This window comes from Juglans regia, chromosome 13 (assembly GCF_001411555.2).
Source record: "Juglans regia cultivar Chandler chromosome 13, Walnut 2.0, whole genome shotgun sequence".
Taxonomy (NCBI): domain Eukaryota; kingdom Viridiplantae; phylum Streptophyta; class Magnoliopsida; order Fagales; family Juglandaceae; genus Juglans; species Juglans regia.
In genome coordinates this window covers 9,740,263-9,763,805 of record NC_049913.1, presented here as the reverse complement: position 1 = coordinate 9,763,805, position 23,543 = coordinate 9,740,263, and the positions used below count along the sequence as shown (strand labels likewise).

The following is a 23,543-nucleotide window of genomic DNA, read 5'->3' as shown; positions in this document are numbered from 1 at the left end:
AAATTATAGAATTCATTTATTTTTCTGATATTCTTTATTTAAATACTAACATTATCTTTTTAAAATTGCTAATGTCGCTTTGTTAGAAACGTGATGATCCTGAAAATTTTTTCTTCATTCATGTCTATGATGCTGCTCACACTAATGAGTATAGTGAGTGGATAGATCTTGTCGCTGCAGATAATTATGTAAGCAGTGTTAATTTTGTTAAATAAATTATGCAACATGTCAATAATTTATTTTTTATTTATATTTCTTTTAATACGTTATTTATTAACGATCATTACCTTTCAAATTGCAGGAAAAAATGATGGAGATACAGTCGGCTTCTGGGGAATCCTCTCCTAGTGATATAGACATATTCAAGCAAGTGCTCGAGCCGCAGTCTAGTATGGCAAGAGATTTGGGACGATCTATCAAGCATAGATATTCATCCTTCTCAACCTCATCGACTTCACAAATTAATAATTTTACCAAAAATTTAAAAGCTACACGACGTGAAAATGAGTATATAAGGTCGAGACAACAAGAGTTAGAGTTTCTCTTAGAACGACAGTCTCATTTAGAGACATGTTTGCAATACCAACAAATAGATCAGGAGAAAAGAATACGCAATGAAGTCCAAGAGTAAGTGCAACGGGAGATGATGGTGCAAATGAAGTGTGTTATATCATTGCAACAGAATCATGGTGGACAAGGAAAAAAAAAGAAATAAATTTTATCAGTAGTGGTGGCTAGTTTTAATATCTAATTTTAAAATTTTATAAGAAATTGTTAGTTGTTAATTGATGGTATGTAATATGATACAATTGGTATGTTTTTAAATTTTATGAAATTAATATTTCTGATCTGTACATTTGAATGTAAATTAAAAATGTTCGAACGTTGGTTCACATTCGAACCAACGTTCGAACGTGAATACATAAAATTGTATAGTAACATTCGAACGTATGCCTCTACGTTCGAACGTATTGACCCTCAAATGAACAAACATTCGAATCATTAAACGATTAATGTTCGAACAAACCTCCGAACGTACCACTTGCATTCGAATTAACGTCCAAACATTAAACCTGTTACGTTTGAACATTGGTTCGTTAACGTTCGAATGAAAATTCGAATGTTTATTATAATTAACGTTCGGACGCATAAACTTTCAAACATAAATATGATACGTTCAAACTATAATCAATGAACATCAACTTCTCTCATTCGAATGCCAATCGGTCGGGTTGTCGTTCGAACGTTCAATTCGACGTTCGAACGTTACTTTTGGTGACAGTTCTCAACCGTCGCAAAAAAAGGGAACGTTCAAACGTTCAACCAACCAGAACACCTCCAACCATCGCTAAAAATATTTTTAGTGACAGTTCAACAGTAAACCTTCACCAAATATTTTCTGTGATACACATTAGGTGACGGTCGTGGTGACGGTTTCAAACTGTCACCAAATATCTTTAGTGACGTTTTGGTAATTTTTGGTGACGGTTTCCTCTATCACAAAAAATAAATTATGTTGTAGTGTATATTAATAAATAAAATAATTAAAATATCTCATTTTTTATGATATCTAATCAGAAATGGGAATTAGTTTCTTGCTCTAACTTCAACCAAATCTAAGATCTCATTTAGAATATACACAGATGAGATGATCAGATGAAAAATATATAAATAGTAATGATATTATATATAGTTTATGAATACTAGTTAAATAATTTGAATTAGATGTATTACGAGATTTTGGAAAATAAGAGAGATCAATACAATGTGATTGATGGACTACAAAAGTACTAAAGCACAGTGGCAATGCAACCAGCACACATGAACTACTTATATATGAACCACACAAAACCTGCATGCACATGATCTATATATATATATATATATATATATCGTATATTCGCAACTGTAATAACAGTAGTACTAATTATAAAACACGCGAGAAATCTGAAACAAAACTATATAAAGTTATATATATATATATATATATATCTTGATCTGGAATGGCCGGCGACTACTATTTTCCACGACCTTAAATATGCTCCAACCTCCATAGCAATTTTTTATTGTGAGGCGGGAAACACATGACGATCAAAACTACTTTATCTTGTCGGAATACCGAATTAACTAACTATTCTAGTACTCTTTCAATTATGACCTCGATCTCTATTAACAATTAAAGCTCGATCGATCACTACTCCATCTTCAACAGATCAGGAAATTAAATAGATCAGCAACCTTTTTCACCCACCTAATTAGCCAATTAATTATGGCTAGCTAGCTCATCATGATCTGCATATCTATATAGAACGATCGAGATCAAAAGCATGCACTAATAGTACTTTGCGAAAAAAATAAGAGAAAAAGCTCGATCAAAGCAAATTCCACCTTTTGATTACATTAACCATACAAATTAAACATGTCACATGAGTATTTAATTTTTATTTAAGTACGTACTCATGAGTTTAATTAATTTTTATTTAATTACCATATGTTGATCATAATTATAATGTACGAACGTACGTCGTGAGAGTACGTTCGTGAGATCAAATCATTTTTCACATGCAGTACTAATTAATGAACTTCGAGAGTTTGTACGTCCAAATTAAAGATTTTCGATATCGAGAAATTAAATATTTGACCAACTTATATTAATAAAGTAATAAAAATCGAACATATACATGATCATGAATTATAATATAATATTGCATGTGTTTTGTTTTGCAGAATTTGCAGGCCAACGCCAGGAGTGATGCATGCATGCGCATGAGATTTCCATGAACAGTCGACAAATTAAAGGCGATCGCGAACTTATTAGCTAGACATCATGTACGCACGTGCAGTTCTGTGTAAGAGAATTCTCCAACACAGTGTTAATTATTACATGTATATATATATATATATATATATATATAAAAATAATGTAACAACAAAAAAATTATATAAAAATAAATCTATAAATTGATATGACTTGATAGTACAATACGTCAGATTATAAAATTATTTTTATTATAAAATTACTTCATATTACATCTGATAAAATCTGAAGTACTACTGATATGATTTAATTCGATTTTGGAATGAGCATGAGACATTATTAACGTACGATGCTTCCAATTATTTGATGTCAGATGCATATATAGATCGTTAAATATTAATTAGTAGGATATTTAATTCATATATATATATATATAGCAATTAATATATAGTGAATGTTTATAGATCGAGTACTTCGATCTTGTTGGTTGGCCACAATAGATTAGAGGGAGTACGTACTAATGAAAAGTAGGCATGCATGGAGCATGGTCGTCCACTCTCCTGACATCTTATATATATATATATATGCTTGTGGCGGCCTGCATGATCCACTGAAAACCTAGCAAGCAATTTAATGGAGCATTATACTATTAATGTATATATATAACTCGATCCCCGGCCCCCCCCCCCCAAAAAAAAAAAAAAACTGTGATTCGTTCATCATGTTGTACCAAAGGGAACTAGCATCCACTTAACTCATGATGATCTGCATGCTGAATAAAGCTAGCTACCTATCTACATTATTTCTCAGTGCATATATATATGATATGATATCATGATATATTGTAGCTAGCTAGCTTGCAGTACTTCTTGATCTAGTACTTAAAGTTAATTTCAAGCTACGTAAATATATAATATTTATTTTTCGTCTAATTTTCATCATGCAGTTCTTGACGCGTCCCGGCCGATGGATGACCAATTTCAAACGTACGTGTAGTTAAAAGCTAGCACCAATAAGGTGACTTAAATTGAATCGTGACCATTATGGTAGCTAGCTAGCTAGCTAGATCAGTGTACTACTACTAGCTACTTTAATTAGCACTAGCTAGCTAGCTAGCTACTTCGATGGGATATATGATGTCGATATTAATTAATTGGATATTTGATGTATATAGGAATCCGGATTTAATGATGTTGAGTTGATAAATTTAATATTGAAAGCATAATTATTAGCTAAAGAGTTGAGGCTGATCAGGACATCCGTTCTCTCTCTATTTACATCTTAATTTCTCAATCTCAACCTTAATTAATTTTCGTTACTTAGCTAGCTAGCTAGCTAACCTCTAATTAATTCATGTGCACGAGGCTTAAAATGTTAACTTATAAATTACCACGTACGACAGTACGCGGCTTAATTTCCACTCGCACGTACGTACGAGATTGAAAACAACTACTGCTTTAAATAATTACATATAATATTACTGTCGAATTAGATAAGTGAATAATTTACAACGCCTGATCATGTGTGTAAAGGTAAGTACTACTTAATTTGAACAAGAGAATAATAATAATATTATAGTAGTGTTACACTATATACTTACGCGCGTCAGGGTGCAATCTCCATTTTATCAGTGTTTTCTTTTTTAATTTAAATTTTAAATTTCAAATTTTAAAGTCTTTATCATTTTTAATAATTGACTTATCATGGCGCGTCTAGTTATATATGTAAGTAAAATTGTAAATACAGATAGTATTTTTCATAATATTAAAGCATCAATAAAATAATAAAAAATTTTAAAGTAATTAGAAAATTGCTGAAGTGGCTCGATAAAAACAAAAGAAATGTTGGAGAAAAAATTATATAGGTAATGGATTCAATTAAGAAATATAAATTAGTGACTAGAGCGAAAGTACTGATCAAAATCCTGATCTCAAATTAATATTGATCTCAAATATAGTATAGTCGGCCTCTTATAAAGAACTTTCAAAGAGAAAAAAAAAATATTATGTTTGCATGGTCTGGCATATATATATATATATATATATAAATATTATTCCATCGATCGATGGATGTCTGATGCCTTTCTCATGTTCAAAAGGAGTTCGAATGCCGATCGGAGATTTTTATATATCATTTCTCTATATTAATAATACAGTCGTACTTTACTAGCTAGCTAGAGTACGTTGGATGAGGGTTTGATCATGTCCATTCGATGGGTCAGTGGACATCCGTAGTCAACTTTGTCATGAGATGACATATATATAATTGGCACTAAGACATGTATATATATATATATATATATAAAGGAAAAATGTATTCATTATTTCTTTTCTCATCATCTCATATATGATATGACATTAGATGATAGGTTTACAAATAAAATATAATAAATAGTCTCCAATCATGAGTAGCATTACTCATATATAAAAAGATTCTACATGAAAATGCTTTTATATGTAATAATTATAAGTGGGGTTGTTGCTTTTTGGAGCTATAAGGAGCGCCAACTAGTTTTTGCTTCTCTTTTTCTTGTTCTCATGAATTTGTTTCAACATTCAATTGGATCTGATTCGAATACTTACAAGCTTCTAGTCTTATCAATACCAACTAATAATAAGTAGTACTGGAGATAAATATAATAGAAAGGATATAGTTGATAAGATAACCAATATTATTGTCGTTGTTGTGATGGACATGCTGACCTCTGAAATTTGATATCCAAATAATATGAGATTAATGTTATAATTAGCTGTTCTTAATTAATTCTAAAATTTTATTATCCATAATCATGTCATTAGCTATATATATATATATATATATATATATCTAGCTAGCGTACGTATTTTAAGTAACTGTAATTTAAGTGGTTGATATACGAAATCATTTAAAATTATGTATTAGTACGTTAATACGTGTAATTAGGGATGACTTGATTTAATATGAATATCAATATAAGTATTGTCCTAATTACGGAATTGCATTATTATAAATGATGAAGACATGATGTGATCAAATTAACACTGATCAAACCATATTAATTAACAAGTGTGACTAGGAATTAATGAAGAAAGGGATTGCCTTTACTTGTTGGCATGCATCATCATATATATATATATATATATATATATATATATATACGTACACGACAAATTAACCATATGATCATGATCCTGTACGTCTTTCATGCACTCCCCTATCTTCTTTTTTTTCCTTGTCTTTTTCATTTCTGAACACGTTCGATGGATTCCATTGATGTGACGAATGTGTTCCTGCAACCAGACCTACTTCTATAAATTTATTGGGAAATATCGATCGCTCGACTTTTTGCTCAATCAGCTAGAAGAAAGTGGGGGGGAAAGTTTGAGGGCATAGGCTGAAATTTTTCAGGTGAATTTTTTTCCAATGGCAAACAAAATATTGTGGAAAAAAACTTAGCATGCATGGGATCGTTATCCTGTCAGCAGACAAGTTAAAGTCCCAAAAAAGGAACAAAAATCCTTTGCAATTTGAAGTGTCTGTTTGAGATCCACATGAACATCAAGGACATGCATGGGACATCCACACGCATTACGAGTCTCATGAGACTACCAAACAAATAACAATCAGTGTCACTTCAGTACAGCTTGCGTACCTTAAGCAAGTTGATCGTAATCAATACAGTATGGGGCCCCTTTGTGAGATCTATGAAGGATTCTTCCGCAGGTTGTTGTTGCCTTGTATCGTCATCCATGCCCGAAACAATATGACATTTGACTCCCATCATTATTTCTTGTAGTCTCTTTTCTCAAACAGCGAGCAGAAAAAATTTCCATCATCTTGGAAAAGTTCAATAGTTCATTATCGTACATCCATCTAAAAAACGGGGGAAGGAGGGATAAAAAAAAAGTCTTCTTTTGCAGCTCGATATTGGTTGAAGTCAATGCAGTTTTCGAGCAATAATTAATTGAGCCTGGCATATTGGATGCCTCAATACATGAAAACACTTTGCAAAAAAAACGAACTCATATCAAAACGACAGATATGCCTCATTTTGAGCCTTAATTAGGTGCACCTTATAATGGCGTATCTTCCATGTTTGTGCAAAGAAATGGCTCTATCTGAGTCTGCACTGTTGGAGGCGTGCGCTCATTCTGTTCATGTTGTCAACTATGTTGTGCACGACTACCTGATAGTGGAGGGCAAGCAAAGCAACTTTGAAAATTAAGCCAGCCCGCGCGCAGATCATTGACAACATGCTCATCATCATATTGTTATAATTTCATGGAACCAAACTTTATATATGTGTTAGCTAGATATCATGTGTAAATAAATTATAAAACCCGTGCATTTTAATTAATTATTGGCAGAAATTGAAACCTGCAGACTGTCGAGGCTTTGAAGCTTTGACATGATGAACATGCTCATGATGATCATCATATAAACTTCTTGGTTTCCCCCCATAAAAAGAGTTTAGTACGTACTTGTGTTGAAACTCAATTTATATTCTAAATTAATTTGACAAAGATGTATAAAATCTGCATTTTCTTTTTCCTGCACCAATATCAAAGCAAAACGGAAACTAGCACTAGTACGGTTGCATGCGTTAGGCCTGGTAGCACCGCACCAACTTACACTCATTTTTTAAGCATGCATGACTCATGCATTTCCACCTAAAAAAATAACTTTGGAGATATATACATATATATATATATATATATATAATGGAAGTCATACTCCAATAAAAAGAAATTAAGTGACTTCCCACTCAAGATTCCGTGTAAGGGAGTCGTGTACGATGCAGTGAATTGAGCGACCACGACTATTGCACTACACCCTCAATTTAAAAGATTCAACATATAAGCTGGACGCCACTATGAGGAAGCTAGCTTCAATCTAAGCGGGTTTTGCAGACATAATATATGTTTGATTTAACCTCACCTTCCATGAATGCAGGCATGGTATCTCCTTTAAAGAACATTTGGCATCATCTTTTACACAAAAGAAAGACTGTCAAAAGGAGAGAGAGAGAGAGAGAGAGAGAGAGAGAGAAAGAGAATGCAGGAACAAGCATGTACATTCAGGACATCAGATTCCATTTTCGGTGGGGGGGTACAAACGTATCAACTTCTTGAAAGATTGCTGTGACTTTATGTAGTGTCCAAGAGAGTACGAGAAAACTACCCCATGTTCTTGCCTTTTTTTATTGCTTTGTAGACTATTTATTCTTCCACATTCAATACCTTTCTTCAGTGCAAAAACTGGTGGGATTTCAGCATCATGGTACTTAGTGGCAATGGGTAACGACCATAATGCATGCACTCTACTGAAGTATTTGTACAGAGTGTTTATTTATGAAGAACATCAAATGTAGTCATCTGGTCTCTGAATTAGTAATTTAGTCAAACAAGCCACAGCAGAGCAAACTAGCTAGATACCATTATAAACAGCCTAGAGAAAGTATATCTTGTTGCTTGCTGCAAGATCCAAGTGCTTAACCTGCTTCTCACTACAATTGCCATCTATAGAAGTCCATCGCTGAAAAGGGTTACCAAATTAACCAATTGATTAATTAGGTTACCTTTTCAATATCAATTATGTTATGGTTGCAGGATGGCAAGCAACCACAGAAGTAAAGTAAATCGATTCATATAATAGGAGACAAAATATTCATTCCACTAACAAAAAAATAAAAACATATTTGCAAATGGGTGTAAGTGTAACACCCCACTCTGTTAAGAAATATGTCATTTTTTTAGAAAATCACGGGAACTGGAGTGCTACCACTAAACTTGACTTAAAAATATATTTTATATTCTAAAGGAAACGCCAAGTACAAAGATTCATTATAATAAATAGAGTCGTTTTGTATTAAAATACTGAAATCACAAATGAGAGTGTACGGAAGTATTTATTTAAAATTTTCAAAATATATGCCATAAAAATCATAACTTAAAATCTCTATACATGATCTAAGGCACTGTCACACCTTCATAGACTAAGTCTCGTCCTGCAGCTCTACCTTCATAAATATTCTGACCTATGGTGGTTTAAAAAAATAAAAACAAACTAAAATAAGTCGATAACTCAATAAGAAATCTATAAGGTTTTCATAAAATATTTCATACTGAGAATTAAAATCATGAATATTCATAAATATGCTGATGATATGCATGATTTATCTAAATTAACCGACTTGTCTGGCTAATCTGAATTATCTGATTGTTCTGACTGGCCAACACAGTACTTAACCATGTGTGCAAGGTTATACACCAGTCCCACATCTTGTGGCCACAAGGGAAACCGCTGAACTGATTTGATACAATACTATGGTGGACCACTGTTGAGTTCGTGGCTTGCACATCCACTCTGACTATATTGGTACCATGCATCTGAATGGTCATATTATTAATCTGATCTTTATTTTACACTTGATTTTATGAAAATTTACATGTCTTATGCAACGCAAGATGCATAATACATACATAACTATAATATTCGGAATGAAACATGATAAATGATGTACTTGCAAATATTATGACATGCGTGTTACATAAAAACTAACTTCCAAAGAATTGATTTTAATAATAATATATATAACTAGCTAACGTGTACTAATCCTAATTTATGATTAAGCTACTTATCTCACAGCATTAATCCAATATTTTTGGCATGAAATTGATCACATGAACTAGAAGGAGAGAGAAAATGTGAAAAATGTTGTGAGATGAATAAGGCAGTCGACTATTAGCGTGGTGAACGTGGGACACACGGTGCTGGACTGGGTATCTTGGTTTCGACCGCTGCACTTATGGAGGTTTATATTTTTTTCAAATAACACACGAAATGAAGATATTTATAGAGAAATTTGGGAGAGGGTGTCAACGAGTTCTAGTTCGAGTTAGACTCGGTCGCGATCATTCAAGAAGAGAGTTTTAAGTTAAAAACATGATCTAGTAGTTCATTCAATGTAGGATTGACAATGACTAAGACTACGTAGGAGACTTCAATTAGTGATGATTTTAAATTGAAATAAATTTCTAATGGCCGATCTTTAAATTTTAAAAAGAGTCTAACTAGCTCATTCAATAAGAAATGGGATTTAGCTTAATTATTGAGTCCAATTAAAACCCATATTCAACCTCAATAATTTATCGCTCGTGGGTTTATCCAATATGACCCATTAAATATAATTTAGGCCCAATAAAAATAATCAATATTCCAATCGTAGAATTATTGAACCGAGTCGTTACAATAAGACACACCCTACACACTACTGACATATATTAGATTGTAAAAATTTTAGATTCAAAATTTTAAGATTCTCTTATAAATCAATTCACATCTTGTCAAAGAATGTAGAGTCAGTAGTGAGAAATATGATTCAAAACTTAAAAATGTTCCAAACAAGCATTCCAAAAGAAACTCAAACCCTTTTCATTCTAGGTCTAGGGTTTTTCTCACCATAGATCATAACTACACGGAAAGACAACCTTAAATATCTAAGCCTCGACTTGGGCTGGAGTGCGGCCAGTTGGACCAAAGTCTTAATTTAGAACGAAATCCCCAATTTGGATCAACGCTATCAAGTCATTAACAATTTAACTCTCGTGCGCGTATGAAGAGAGTGATGAATTACAGGTTACACACTCTTTCTAATGCATACCGGTCTTCAGTCTTTAGCGTTGCAGTTTTTTTTCCCCCCCCCCCTAGCATTGCAATATACATAAAATCATACGACTAATGAATGCACTAAATAACGGACCTATATTCTCTAATCCGCAGCCAGGTCTCATTTGGTGACCGACCAACAGAGTCATTACTATATATATTGCCAGTATTAAAACAAACATGGATATCTAGCATAATCCATCCAGAGGATACAACTCTTTGAGCAAAACGTAAACCCACATACAGATATGATGATCTTTGATTGTCATCAAGTAACAGCCCCATTCACAGAAAAAAAAAAAAAAGGGTGAGAGTTTCGGTCATGTTTAATCCAGAAGACTTTGCTTAACCTGTGTTCCTCATTCCGGCTGCGATTCCATTTATGGTGATAAGCAATGCATCTCTGAGTTTGTGGTTATCATCATCACATCTCAACCTCTTTAGTATCTCCACTTGCAACATGTTCATAGGATTGAGATAGGGAAGTCTGCTCTCTATCAGCCTCCTCAAGCTCCGATTATTGTCAGAAAGTTTTTCGTGCCCACTAACCACCAGAACGTTCTTCTCTGCTGTCAAGAGCTCCCCCCTTAATTTGGAACCAAGTTCTTGCCTACTCTTTGAGACAAGGACTTCATCATAGTGCTTGGCAATGGGTATATCCGCCTTCCCTAGAACCATCTCTATAAGGTCTATGGTGGATTGAAAGAAAGGCCATTCTTTGTACATTGCTTTTAGGTCATCAGTATGTCCCTTCTCGCAAACACCCTGTAGACCTGCTCCTACTCCAAGCCAAGCCGGAAGAACGAACCTGGTTTGGGTCCATGCAAAGACCCATGGTATGGCACGAAGGTGTCCAATTCCAGTAGAGCTCTTTCTTCTCGTAGGACGGCTTCCTATGTTAAGGAAGCCAAGCTCAGCTTGAGGTGTAGCCTCGTGGAAGTAAGAAAGGAATTCTGGATTTTCATAGACAACACTCCTGTAATTCTGGCAACTGATTTTTGAGATCTCTTCCATGAGATTTCGCCATTTCTCTTCTCGGGGTGGGAGTGGAGGACGTAGAGTTGCAAGCAGCACAGCTGTTGTGTATATCTCCAGCTGTCTAACAGCTGTCTGTGGTAGCCCAAACTTTGCCTGTACCATTTCTCCTTGCTCAGTTGACCGAAGAGTGCCCTGCAAATTCCATAGGCCAGGTCATAGAGATGATTGTCAAAGTTTTAGAAGGTTTTTCTATGATTTATTAACCATTGGGTCCAAGGCTAAGAGCTTTGAGTCAGATTAAGTACTCAATTTGAAGCAAAACTTACTAATGAAACTAAAATGCAAAATTCACAAAAATTGAAAATCGTATCAAAGTTCTAAATCAAGTACACCACAGATATTAGGAGCTCTAAATTATTTTTGTTCTTCGTAGTTAATAAATATTTATGGGAAGTAAAATCCAAATAATAATAAAAACCACAACATTTTACACTGGTTCTAGTTTAGATATTAATTGAACTAAAACACTAGAGAATAAAAAATTTCCAAGTTTGAAATAGAAGTAAAAGAAGTATCCAAGCAAACTAGACAACCAAGTATAGAATCTCACATGGTGACTCAATATTTTTAAGTTGATTGGAACATCAGTAGTCAAGATATATACCACTGTTAATTGGAGAACAAAGAACAAAAAAACTATAAAAGTACCAAGATCTAAATTTAAAAGATCGCTCACCATCACAGAGCCAGGTGGTTGGGATTGAATGGCTAGATACGTCGGGCCACCACCACGACCAATACTCCCTCCACGCCCATGAAATAGAGTAACTTTAATACCATATTCATTGGATGCAGCCACAACATCTTCTTGGGCTTTGTAAAGTTCCCATGCAGCAGTGAAACGCCCAGCATCTTTACCGGAATCAGAGTATCCAACCATAACCTGGCCACAATAATTTCCTATGCTCCTCAAAGATTCATGGGAAATTTCTGAAATTAATCCTAAAATTCGGATATGTAGAAAGAATACCTCTTGATGGCTATTATGGTTTTTTATGATGTGCTCTCGATACCAATCAATTGATAATAATCTCCTGATCACCGCTCCAGCTCCTCTCAAGTCCTTCACAGTTTCAAACAGAGGAACCACTCGAAGCCTATTCAGAATGTACATGAACCTTATGAGAATAACTGTTGCAAGTTCAGTATAAACAGCACTTATCGTGACCAAGAGACATAATAAAACATTTGAACAAACTATACAACATAGATTTAATCCTTACTCATCTTCTAATCATTTTATAATGGGATGATCAGCGTTTGGTGTCTACACATAACATGCATATTGGGTGTGTTGTGCAGGTGCATTCACAAATAATCAAGAATGCTAACACAAATGGAAACTATGATTCCATGTCCAAACTAGACTAATTTTCATAACAGAATGCAAAACAAAATTATAGAATTTGTTTCAATGGGCTTCCAAATTTATACCATAATTCTGATCAAACAAATTTAAAATTACAATTTAACGGAAGTTTAACATCATCGAGGGGTGCAATCTTACGTTCCACCAGGACATGGTCTTCCTAATTCCCCACTAACAGCAAGTCTTGCATCTTTCTGCAAAAGCTCAACAGCAAGGACATCGCTTGCCTGGATTTTACCAAAAAAAACGTCAATTATATATTTTTTTTATCATTGGACTTGTACATCATAAAACTAGTAGCAATTGATCATACATTTGAAGCCATAGAAATCACATAGGCTCCAAGTGAATCACTTCCAAGCTCAGCAGCTACACGAAAGGTGTCTAGGACTTCTTTAACATCAGGAGCAACCTGAAAGACCCAAGTGAGAGTAGGTATAGAAATTCACCAAATGAAAACAATTGAATGATAAAATCAACAAATGCTTTGCATCAATCCTAAAAACAAGACATTGTATGAAATCTCAAAAATCACATTAAATTGCAGCAAAAATTAGTGGAAAGCCAAGGCATGGAAAAATTGGAATAGAGGAGAGATCAGTTTTTAAACAATACTTCTGCTACAATTATCCATTTTCCTTTTGTTTTCAAAAGAGGCACATTACTATTTTTTCCAATTCCATTTAGATTTTATTCTGCATAATCCATCAATGAAAAACTATCAAAATACCATACCTCAATACTTTGGGGAACTAGTGGCCTCTTCCCTTTCAGCTCTCTCGTTAAAAATTCCAGTTTCTTTCCTTCATCCCACTCACTGTATGTACCGATATCCAAATATCTGGTTATTGCATCTAGTGTATCAGCATGTCTACCAGATTCCTGGAACATTGCAAAGTTCATTTTTAACATAGATTACTAAGCAGAAACAGCTATAACCATAAACTCAAAGCACACCTGACGCAAGTCGAGCTTCATCAATACCATCCCAAAAGTAGCAACTCTTCGGATCAGATCAGCAAGCCGACCATCGGCTAGCACCCCAGATCCACAAGATTGCTGCAAGATGGATTGTTTTACATAATATTCATAAAACTACCATACAAAAATGTCATCTTTGTTTAGAGAGAGAGAGGGAGTGAGATTACCAAAGACTCATAACATAGGAGAAGTGGTTCCAATAATTGATCTGATGTTTCATAGTAGTCCCAAGGATCGTATTCACAAGGAAGATCTTCGAGAAGAAGCTCCAGACGCTTTTGTGTCTTCATGAGCTGAAGTACAGTGCATGACAATATTTTTGCATTTACTATCCCAATATGAAATTTAACTTAACAGTTACATAGAAGCTTCATGTGAGTAAACCAAACCTTATCTTTTACATTCCCGAGGACAATTCTATAAGGAGAAATTCCAGGACTTTGAGAGACCCTAGGTTCTAAAAGCTTCTGGAAGCTGGACCTTCCTATCTGGGATTCTGCAAATAGTTTCCTTTGAGCAAGGAGTTGACTAGAGTTGAAAGAAGAAGACCGTGGCGTTACAGCTGACTTTGGAGAGCTAGAATTAGGTGAATTCCCATTTTGTAATGACACACGTAAATTCTGATGTAAATCCTGAAATGAAGAATCTGAATGAGAAGAACACTGACCATCCTAGAAAAAGGGAAATGTACAACAGAGAGACAGATTGATTTCCACTATGAGACAGAGATTATGGTAAAAAATCTAAATCACCACGTAAATGCTCTGCAAATATATTAGTGTCCTAGAACTGGGTTACCTGACGATTCAGTGTCTTGTTATCAGTGCTGGGAAATTCTACTCTGATGTACTGAGATTCACCATCATTGCATTCTACATGAACAATCATATAAGATGCCAACTCAACCAAACAATAAAATAAAACCTACCCATAGGATAAAGGATAATAATTATGAACCGAGTGAGTAAAAAAAAATTAACATGTAGTTAAACCAAAATTGAATTTTTTTGGTCAAATTTTAAACTGGTATGATATCCAATCATAAATTATTCATTTCTGAAGTCCATTTCAAAAGTACAATGGAAAGCATTACATTCAGGATTAAGGTGGCATTGAACTTGTAGAGACTTAACTGGGGGTGCTGAGCAAATGACAGAGGAATAACTCGAAAAGGAAGAACCTTCAGGATGGTCATTGAATTGTACACATAAAGAACTAAATGATTAATTTAACTAGATGCACCATTATTTACCAGTACAAGAGGGCAGATCTGCTCGAGCTGGAAGATGGGTTGGAATGGTTGGAGCTTGTTGGCCATGAAGCTTCGTTTGACTTCCGTTCAAAGATTGATTCCAACTCTCATGTCGAACATCAGATGAAGTTTCTGAAAAGAAATTTGACAGTCAAGTCACTGATGTGATTCACAAGGGTTGTTGCTAAAGAAAATGACAAGAAGATGATGTGCTGCACGATGTGGTATATACCCTTTCACTAACCATGTGATAAGAAAGAATGTGATATATCTCAATCTTGCTGCACAATAAAACAGCAATCGGAAGTGTACTGTATTGTTAGCTTTCTAAGCCATTTTCATCTTCATATGGTCAAATATTATCGAGATCAATGTTGCCATTAGTTGTTAAAAGCAAATTATACAACAAAAAATCCTTCATGTCTGAGGTCAATATTGCAATCAAACAAAGAGTTATTATGACTTAATCACCCTACAGAAATTTAGCAAGGGAAAAAGGCCAAATTTAATAATTAAATTCTCATAACTTTTATGGCGGTTATAAACCAAAATGAAAAGGCCTTTAAAATAACCAGCATCTAACTCCCCAAAAGGTTCTCGTTAAGTGAACAACAAAATATAGCAACCCAGGTGAGAATTAATGCCTCATTACACTTTTTTGCACTTGTAACTGAAAAGAATAAATAAATACAAGAATAACTAACTGACATACAAATTCACCAGTATCCAATTCTCAATATATGGTTACTATCTTAATAAATCTTCATTCTTATGTACTAGACCTAATAAGTTATGTTTGTGACTCATTGTATCTCAAGACATGATCTTCTGTTGACAGCTAGTCTCTTGATTCTTGTCCTGAAGGTCTAATTTAATATTATGTTCGGAACGATACTTAACAAAAGCCAAATTATTACATCAATCAATATAGTTAGCCATTGAACTGAACAATTAAGTGAATGTACTTTTTTATCAAATTTTGCCCAACTGGTTTGGTACTGATATTGAGAGTTTCTCATCTCTCAGAACAGGACATTTGTCTCCAAAATTGAACTGTAACTAGTGCACAATTCATATAAGGATGAAAGGGCAAGAGCAATTACTACATCCATAAGTATAAAATCAGAACTTTAAGAGAACTTTGACATGCAAAACCTTCTTCCAGAATTTCATGCGCCAGTTTTGACAATCTATCACTGCACCGATTCATGGATAGTTCAAATCTGATGCTATCAACTTCTCGAATGTAGAGGTCAATAGCCATCCACCTAGATAGGAGAGAGACATCTTTTGTGACCTGAAGCAACAGAAAGAAAAGCTTTTATATCATGTACTTCAGTAGCAAAAGCACAATGTAATTGATGTCAGTTTTAGTCAGACGTCAAGGATAGGTTAGTAACACAATCAGATACTTTTAAAAGAAGTAATTCTTAAAAAGAACAACACTTGAACAGTACCATTTAGAAATAGAGTAACAAAAAAAGCTTCCACTACCTTATGGAATTTTCAAGATATGAAAACTTCCCATATTGCTGAAGAAGATTGGTTCTGACAGTGGGTGTTCACCTTTGAGCATGTCAATATTCATAATTTAAAAAAAAAAAAGAAAAAAAAAAGAAGACAAAAACAAAAAAGGCAGCACACATACATATGCCTTATATTGGAGGACTAATGCAAAAGAATCATCGTTAGCACCACCTACATGTTTTAAAGCATGCAAAAACAATACAAAATCTTCAATTTTAATTGGATGAATGACTTCTTGATAGACAATGAAACAGAACCAGTTAGATATGAGGAAAAAGATCAAGAATGAAGTGAAGATCCTCATGAAGAACATAAGAACTGAAAATTTCAGAATTACACAAAGCAAATAGACAGTTCATATGCCAAGGATAAGGAACATTATAAGTTTATTCCAGCCCTTAAAAAAAATTGTTCAAAAGAAGGAAGCAAAAAAATAGAAGGAATAAAAATAAGAAAAAATGTATTCATCGTCCCAACTTCCATCATCCTCCCATCATTTCATGATGTGGCATTAAATGATAGGTTCACAAGTAAAATATAATAAATAATCTCTAATCATTTAATGCCACATCATAGGATGATGGGAGGATGATGGATGTTGGGATGATGAGTAGCATTACTCTAAAAATAAACTCTGCCCCCTCCAGCTACAGAGCATTTTAAATTATTTTGCTCCTTAAACTACCAAACTTGACACATTTCTTCAAACTGCCAAAAAGTTGCAATATGCACCCTCCCTTAAGATCATGCTACATCTCTTATTTTTCTCCTCCGTCTTCTTGGTCAGATTTCAACTGTCAAGATCATGCTACATCATTTTCTTTTCATCCATCTTAATGGCCAAAATTGAACAAGGGTTCTATTTATCAACTTTTGGCTATTAGAAAGTATAATGTGCCAGATTTGGTAATTTTTCATGTAAAATGTAAAGAGCCTAGTAGATAGAAGGTGCAAAGTATATTTTTCTCGCACTACAAATCACTAGAGCCTATCCATTAATGTCTATGGGACAATTAAGAAATTAATTTAGTGCCAAGGGTTTTCTTTTTACATATTCCCATTCAAAAACAATGACACACATGCCTTCTCAAGAATGTTTGTAGTGTTTTTGAAACCATGATTCAACAGAACCTTACAGCCAATGTACAATCATTAAATTTGAATAATATATACTACACTAAATTCTAATTGAAGATTTCTAGAGTAGATTGTTTGTCATTGAACTGAGACCAATAATCAAGGGAATGATATAAGCTCATCGAAATCATTTCATGGATGAATGATTGTAAACACCTTGAACATATCATCTCATACAAGGAGGAGAAATGTATTTCACAGAAAAATAATTGTAGACACTTACCTTTGCTGTTACATTCGGGTTTCCATCTCTATCACCCCCCATCCAAGACCCGAATTTTATTGGTGTGCAAGTTAATGGAAGAGGCCTTCCAGTATGCTGTGAGGAAGAAGTAGAGTAAGAAAGGAAAGTTGCAAGGAAGAAAGTATGTGCATCCAAAGAATGCAACAGCTACCGGACAAGTTTGAAGACAAACCTTCTTCAAGGCATTGCTGACACGGCGTAAGTAATGAGGTACAGCTTTCCAAAGGGACTGCTCCACAATGTTCAAGCCTGAGATAATAAAATGAACAGGTGCAACTATGTGTCCACATTTCAACAGAGAAACAAAGCATGGAGTATTTAACAATTCTTAACTTCCAGTAGTTTACCAGCCTTAGCTTCTTCAACGGGTGTGGGTTTGTAGCGCCTAAGCTCATCTGTCTGCCATATTGAAGTTATCTCTCTCACCTACAAAAGCAAGATTGAATCTATGACTCACATGCCATATTTAAGTTCTCTTCTCTTATCACAAAACCAGATGGAATCTGTAAATCACATAAATACAAGAATTACACCAATTTCTTTCCACATTATCTTACAGATACCCGAACAACCCCCAACCACCACTCTCACACACTTTACAGTGACTTTTTGGAGGGATGCCATGCAGTTAGAAAAACAATACCAGATCTTCAATTAGCATTTCTCGATCTTCAATACCAAGATCAGATCGATCATTGTAGTCTAAGAGATGCTGAAAGCAAAAGGCAAAGTTAGAATAAGAGAAAACTCACTGAAACGATATTTCAGATATTATATTTCAACATATCATATAGTGTAAATGCCAATAAAAACTTACAGCAATTCTAACGTGCTTGTATTGTAAAGTGCGACGATTAATTTGTGTGGGATGCGCAGTAAGAACAATTTCAACCTCCTGCAGTAACAATCATTCTAAAATAAAAATAAAAAAATAAAAAAGCAGGAGAGCAATAAGAAGAATGAGCATCTTATTAAACATCCGCACGTAAATTTTCAGTGTTCCATTCAGTTGCTCAAAGAAGTCGAAATCTTAGAGATACTATTATACTAAACCTGCCAAAACAGAAGCTCCACTTCGACAATGTTGCTTACTTGAGGTTAGTAGAGTTGTGCAGTTTTCAGACACCCAGATGACAGATTTTTTTTCTTGCCGGGAAAGGGTGGGGGGTGGGGAAGACAACGTACTGTCATTTTTTTAAGTTTATCTGTTGCTCATCAACGCAGTTAAGAAATTTAGAAAACTGGAAGCTTAAGAACTAACAATAGACCTGCTTGCAAACAGTTTCATAAAGCTCATCTGGGGAAACTCCACCCTGCACCAGCTGATTAAAGATGTCGTCACAGGATTTTGAAAGAGGCACCACATTTCGTACCTTACGAACTCTGCACAAAGCAAAATATGGTCTTGAAGATTGATTTCGGAAGCCTTTCAAAACCAAATAATTTTTTTTTTCGGTAAACAAAATTTATTGAGCACCTTTCAAAACCAAATATTGAAAGTATATCGTGCCAACTTCTCAAAAGTAAATTAACAAATTCATCTAACAATTTAAGCAACCAAACGAATAAAAAGAAAGTTTGAAAACGACGCATTAACCACATCGGAAAGTTCATTCCTAATCAAAAAAATTGCTTAATAAATTCTGAACTAGTAATCAATAACTATCCATATATACCTGTGATGTGTTTCGGCAATACCCATCAAATTGAGATAATGGCTGAATGCGCGAGCGAGGGTCAAGGCTTCCTCCAATGTCATCTTCGATATCTCCGAAGCCAGCTGCTTCTCTAAAAGCTCCGCCATGTCCTCGATCCCCGCCATCCTCATGTTACAAGCACTCTAACACGCAAACCCCCCATTTGAAATCATTTGTCAATATCACATACCGTTTAATCCTCAATTTTTGGTTTCTAATAAAATGTGAGGAAAGTAGGTGGAAAAAACAAAACCGATTTGAAAACCTGAGAATTATTCTACAAATAAAAATTCCACAACAATACTACTGAGCTTAGTACAACTGTTTCAGTGGAGATTTTATATTTTTTTCTTTCGACGCCAAAACATCATATAAGTGTAAAATCCATTTCCTGCTTTGTTTTATTTATTTTCCTCTGTTTTCTCAGCAACTAAGCAGAAACTCAGAAAAATCCGGGAAGAAAAAACGATGTCACAAGCAATAAGATTCACAGAACTAGAGGAGCGACTGGTAGATAGAAGCAAATACAGGATAATGGGCCAAGGCAAAGGACCTGAGCGAGAGTACGGTTCCTCTCGACTTTCTCCATGAATATGCCTCCGACTTCGCGCTGCAAGACATCGTTGAGCAGACTTCCAAGCAACTTGCAGTCGTCGTCGAAGTTCTGGAACGATATTTCCTCCGCTATGTCATCCGTGGTGTCCGTCATTGTCAAAGAAACAGTGCACGAAGATTCACAGGGAAGAAGAAGAAGAAGAAGAAGAAGAGCAGCAGCAGCCTGTGTTTGTGTACGTACGGGAGAAGTACTGTGGGGGCAGGGGATTTCTTTTACCGAAAGAGGGCCCAATGTAGTTACTGACAAGTGGCGGTCACGGCAGGAATAGCGGGCATGGTGGGACCGAAACTTTTTGAGAGCCCGTGAACCTGAGTTGTGGGTGACCGGGTGTTTCCGGGAAATGTGTTTGCCATGGAATAAGAATTATACCGGTTATATTCTTTTACTGCAAGGGCGAGATTCTTTCACGCGATGTGTTTACACGTGTCAAATTATCATTCTTCAAATATACGTGGTATTAAAATTAAAGATTTTTTACGTGATTAATTTTTGATACAGTCGTCCACGTGCAAATTATACGTATTTTTTTGTCTCTTATTAAAAAATAATAATTTTTTTAAAATTTATCTAATTTTTTTAATAGAATTATGCGAGACTTGTACTTTTAGAAATTCTAGTATCATTTCTCTTTTCAAAATCTATTTATTAAACTGATACGTGAGATGATAAAATTAATTTAAGATTTGAAATGAATTGACAACCTCCAACCTTGCTTTTATAAAAAAAAAAAAAACTAAGACTAATGAATTATTTTAAAATTATTTAGAAAAAGTATACAGAAGATAAAAATAAATGAAAAATGTTAAATGTATTTAAAAAAATTTATAAAAAAAAACTTACTTTTTCATTTATCAGTTATTAATTAATATGTTAAAAATTATAAAAATTAAATTTTAAAAGAAAGTTAATAAAATCAGTTTTATAAATAAAATTATAAATAAAAGTACGAGTAAATCTAACACGACAAAAAAAATAATATCCAAAGAAAATCTGTCTCATGTGGCTGTGCCACCTCAGGCTTAAAACATGTCACTAGTTTCCGTCGTTTATGTGATGGACAAGAATGTCAAATTTAATATAAAAATATTTTAATCACAAATAAGTTAGATAAAAATAAATTTATAAATTAATATGATTTGATGTAATATATTAAATTAAAAAATTATTTTTATTATAAAATAAATCTAACAAATTTTAAAAAATTATATCAATATATAAATTTATTTTGTATAATATCTTTATATAGATATATCTATAGTAACTTTCGTTTAATATATCAAAAAAACATATAAGTCTTGCATCTTTTGCATTAAAAACTCAAATCTTAATATCAAAAAGTAAAATTAAAAAGACACAGATAAAAATAAGTGATTTTCTAGATTTCTCTGTCTTATATGTCATGTCATTGTCTATCATATTTTAACCTTGATTACATCGAATTATAGTTTTAATATTGTTGTAAATGTAACCCCTTGAAAATTGGGGAGTGGTTTAGAATTCAGATCCTCGTGTTTAATGTCGTAGTTCCCCTTGAAAATTGGGGAGTGGTTTAACTTTAGACTTTAGATCCTCGTGTATGATGTCTAGCGAATATGACGATATTACAGTGACGTCCAAATAGGAAGTCCCAAACACCCTGACCCTCTCGTCGTTTTCAACCGTCCAAAAACAAAAAAACGTGCATGTACCGTTGGGTTTTCACGTGATCTCGGGAGCCAAATAGTTTTCGTTAATCCGTACAATATAAAATCTAACAAAAAAGAGAAAATATACTTACAACCGTGAATTGCGTAACCGCCGCGTAATCGCTTTGAAAAAAATGAATAAAATATGGGATCCACATGAAAAAAATTAATTTTTTAATAGTGGACCCCACTCTTTTTCAAAGCGATTACGCGACGGTTACGCACTTCACGGTTGTATGTAGAATTATTCAACAAAAAATTATAGGAGTAGCTACATGCCAGTCGGGTGAGTTTTTTAGTTTTACACCCACTAATAAAAATTTGATAGGTAGAAAGTTCACTAAGTTGAATAATAAGAATGTATATAGAGCATTCCATTCATTATGTCATCTTGTCCCCAAAATGACCCGATTCTCCTCAGTGGCCTTCTCCCACCCCGAAAAAAAAAAAAAAAAAAACCCAATCTACTCCCACCTCTCCCTCCACTCGTTGTCCCCCTTCCCAGAGTTGCTCGTCGTCGCTCATAATTTCTGTAAGTAATGAAAATATTGCATGGTTATGATGATTTAAGGGTTGGGCTAGGTGTATTTGTTGCTCTGTAATGGCAGGGGCTGGGCTGTAGTTGATGTCAACGTGGGTATATTTGCTCTATATTTGCAGTTGTGGGTGTATTCTCTTTGGGCAAAACAAATTGAAAAATTAGCTACTTTCTTCCTCATCTCCAAAAATGAATAAAAGAATGGGCCAACAGAGACCAACGAACAAAGAAAAAATCAGACATAACTAGAACCAACTCCTACAAAAATGTCATATCTACTAATTTCTCCCATCAATACCATAAGATTATTCAATACATACCAAGTTTTTCATATATTCTAAATAATACAAACACTAATCTTACCAGACAATATTTTCACAAGAAGATTGCAATAGGAAAAATAGACTTAAAGGTTCAAGTGGTTCAGTGAGGTTCAGTGGGTTCGACTGGGGAGTGGGTTCCAGAGATGGGATGGGATGGGTTCGATAGAACTCCAGTGAGGTTTTCGACAGGTTGAGACCACTGGGTTGAGAAGATGATGGGTTGTGGGGGAGGAGAGGATGGGTTGAGAAGAGGGAGATTTTTTGTGAGAATAGGAAGATTTGTGGGGGAGAATATGATGAGTTGAGAAAAGGGAGATTTTCGGTGAAAATAGGAGATTTGTGGAGGAAAAAACGATGGGTTGAGAATGGGGTTTACACTGGACTCACACTTATAGTAAAGTGTCATGAGATTATTATGTGTCTTAATTTCATTGGTGGGGTGTAGAACAAAAAAAGTCACCCATCCGATTTGAATCTTTTCTCAAAATTATATTCTTTCTTACCCTACGCACCAATATGTAATTTATTATTTTTATTCTTTTATTTAATCACACATATATTGATGTATAAATATATGTATTGAAATAGAAGAATAAAAATTAAATGACAAATCACATATTAATATGTGGTATGGAATGATAAGTAGCATTTATCAAAATCCAAACGTTTTAACTTTTATGTGCTTTCTAGATAAAAAGAGAACAAAGTTTCTTTTAGTTAGTTTTATTTTG

At 34.2% G+C, this 23,543-nt stretch overlaps 1 protein-coding gene across 1 annotated transcript; it reads right to left on the bottom strand.

Moving 5' to 3' along the window:
- Positions 1-10,526: 10,526 nt before the first annotated feature.
- On the bottom strand, positions 10,527-20,438 carry LOC108982573 (phosphoenolpyruvate carboxylase 4-like). The gene is made up of 20 exons (XM_018953984.2): positions 20,204-20,438; positions 19,630-19,793; positions 19,222-19,336; positions 18,771-18,848; positions 18,597-18,665; positions 18,301-18,379; positions 18,126-18,202; positions 17,933-18,028; positions 16,201-16,342; positions 15,046-15,177; positions 14,592-14,665; positions 14,183-14,425; positions 13,961-14,086; positions 13,770-13,871; positions 13,548-13,694; positions 13,126-13,224; positions 12,951-13,039; positions 12,414-12,540; positions 12,120-12,326; positions 10,527-11,575 (listed from the first exon to the last, which is right to left on the bottom strand). The coding sequence occupies exons 1-20, from the start codon at positions 20,357-20,359 to the stop codon at positions 10,751-10,753; spliced, it is 3,147 nt and encodes a 1,048-aa protein (XP_018809529.1). The 5' UTR covers positions 20,360-20,438; the 3' UTR covers positions 10,527-10,750.
- Positions 20,439-23,543: the final 3,105 nt, after the last annotated feature.

Excerpts from the sequence above, each read along its gene's own strand:
- LOC108982573 (XM_018953984.2), bottom strand. The coding sequence starts at position 20,359 with ATGACGGACACCACGGATGACATAGCGGAGGAAATATCGTTCCAGAAC. Across the intron at positions 16,343-17,932 it reads ACCCGAATGTAACAGCAAAG|GTCACAAAAGATGTCTCTCT; the intron begins GTAAGTGTCTAC and ends CTGTTGCTTCAG. Across the intron at positions 12,541-12,950 it reads AGACCATGTCCTGGTGGAAC|GCTTCGAGTGGTTCCTCTGT; the intron begins GTAAGATTGCAC and ends CATTCTGAATAG.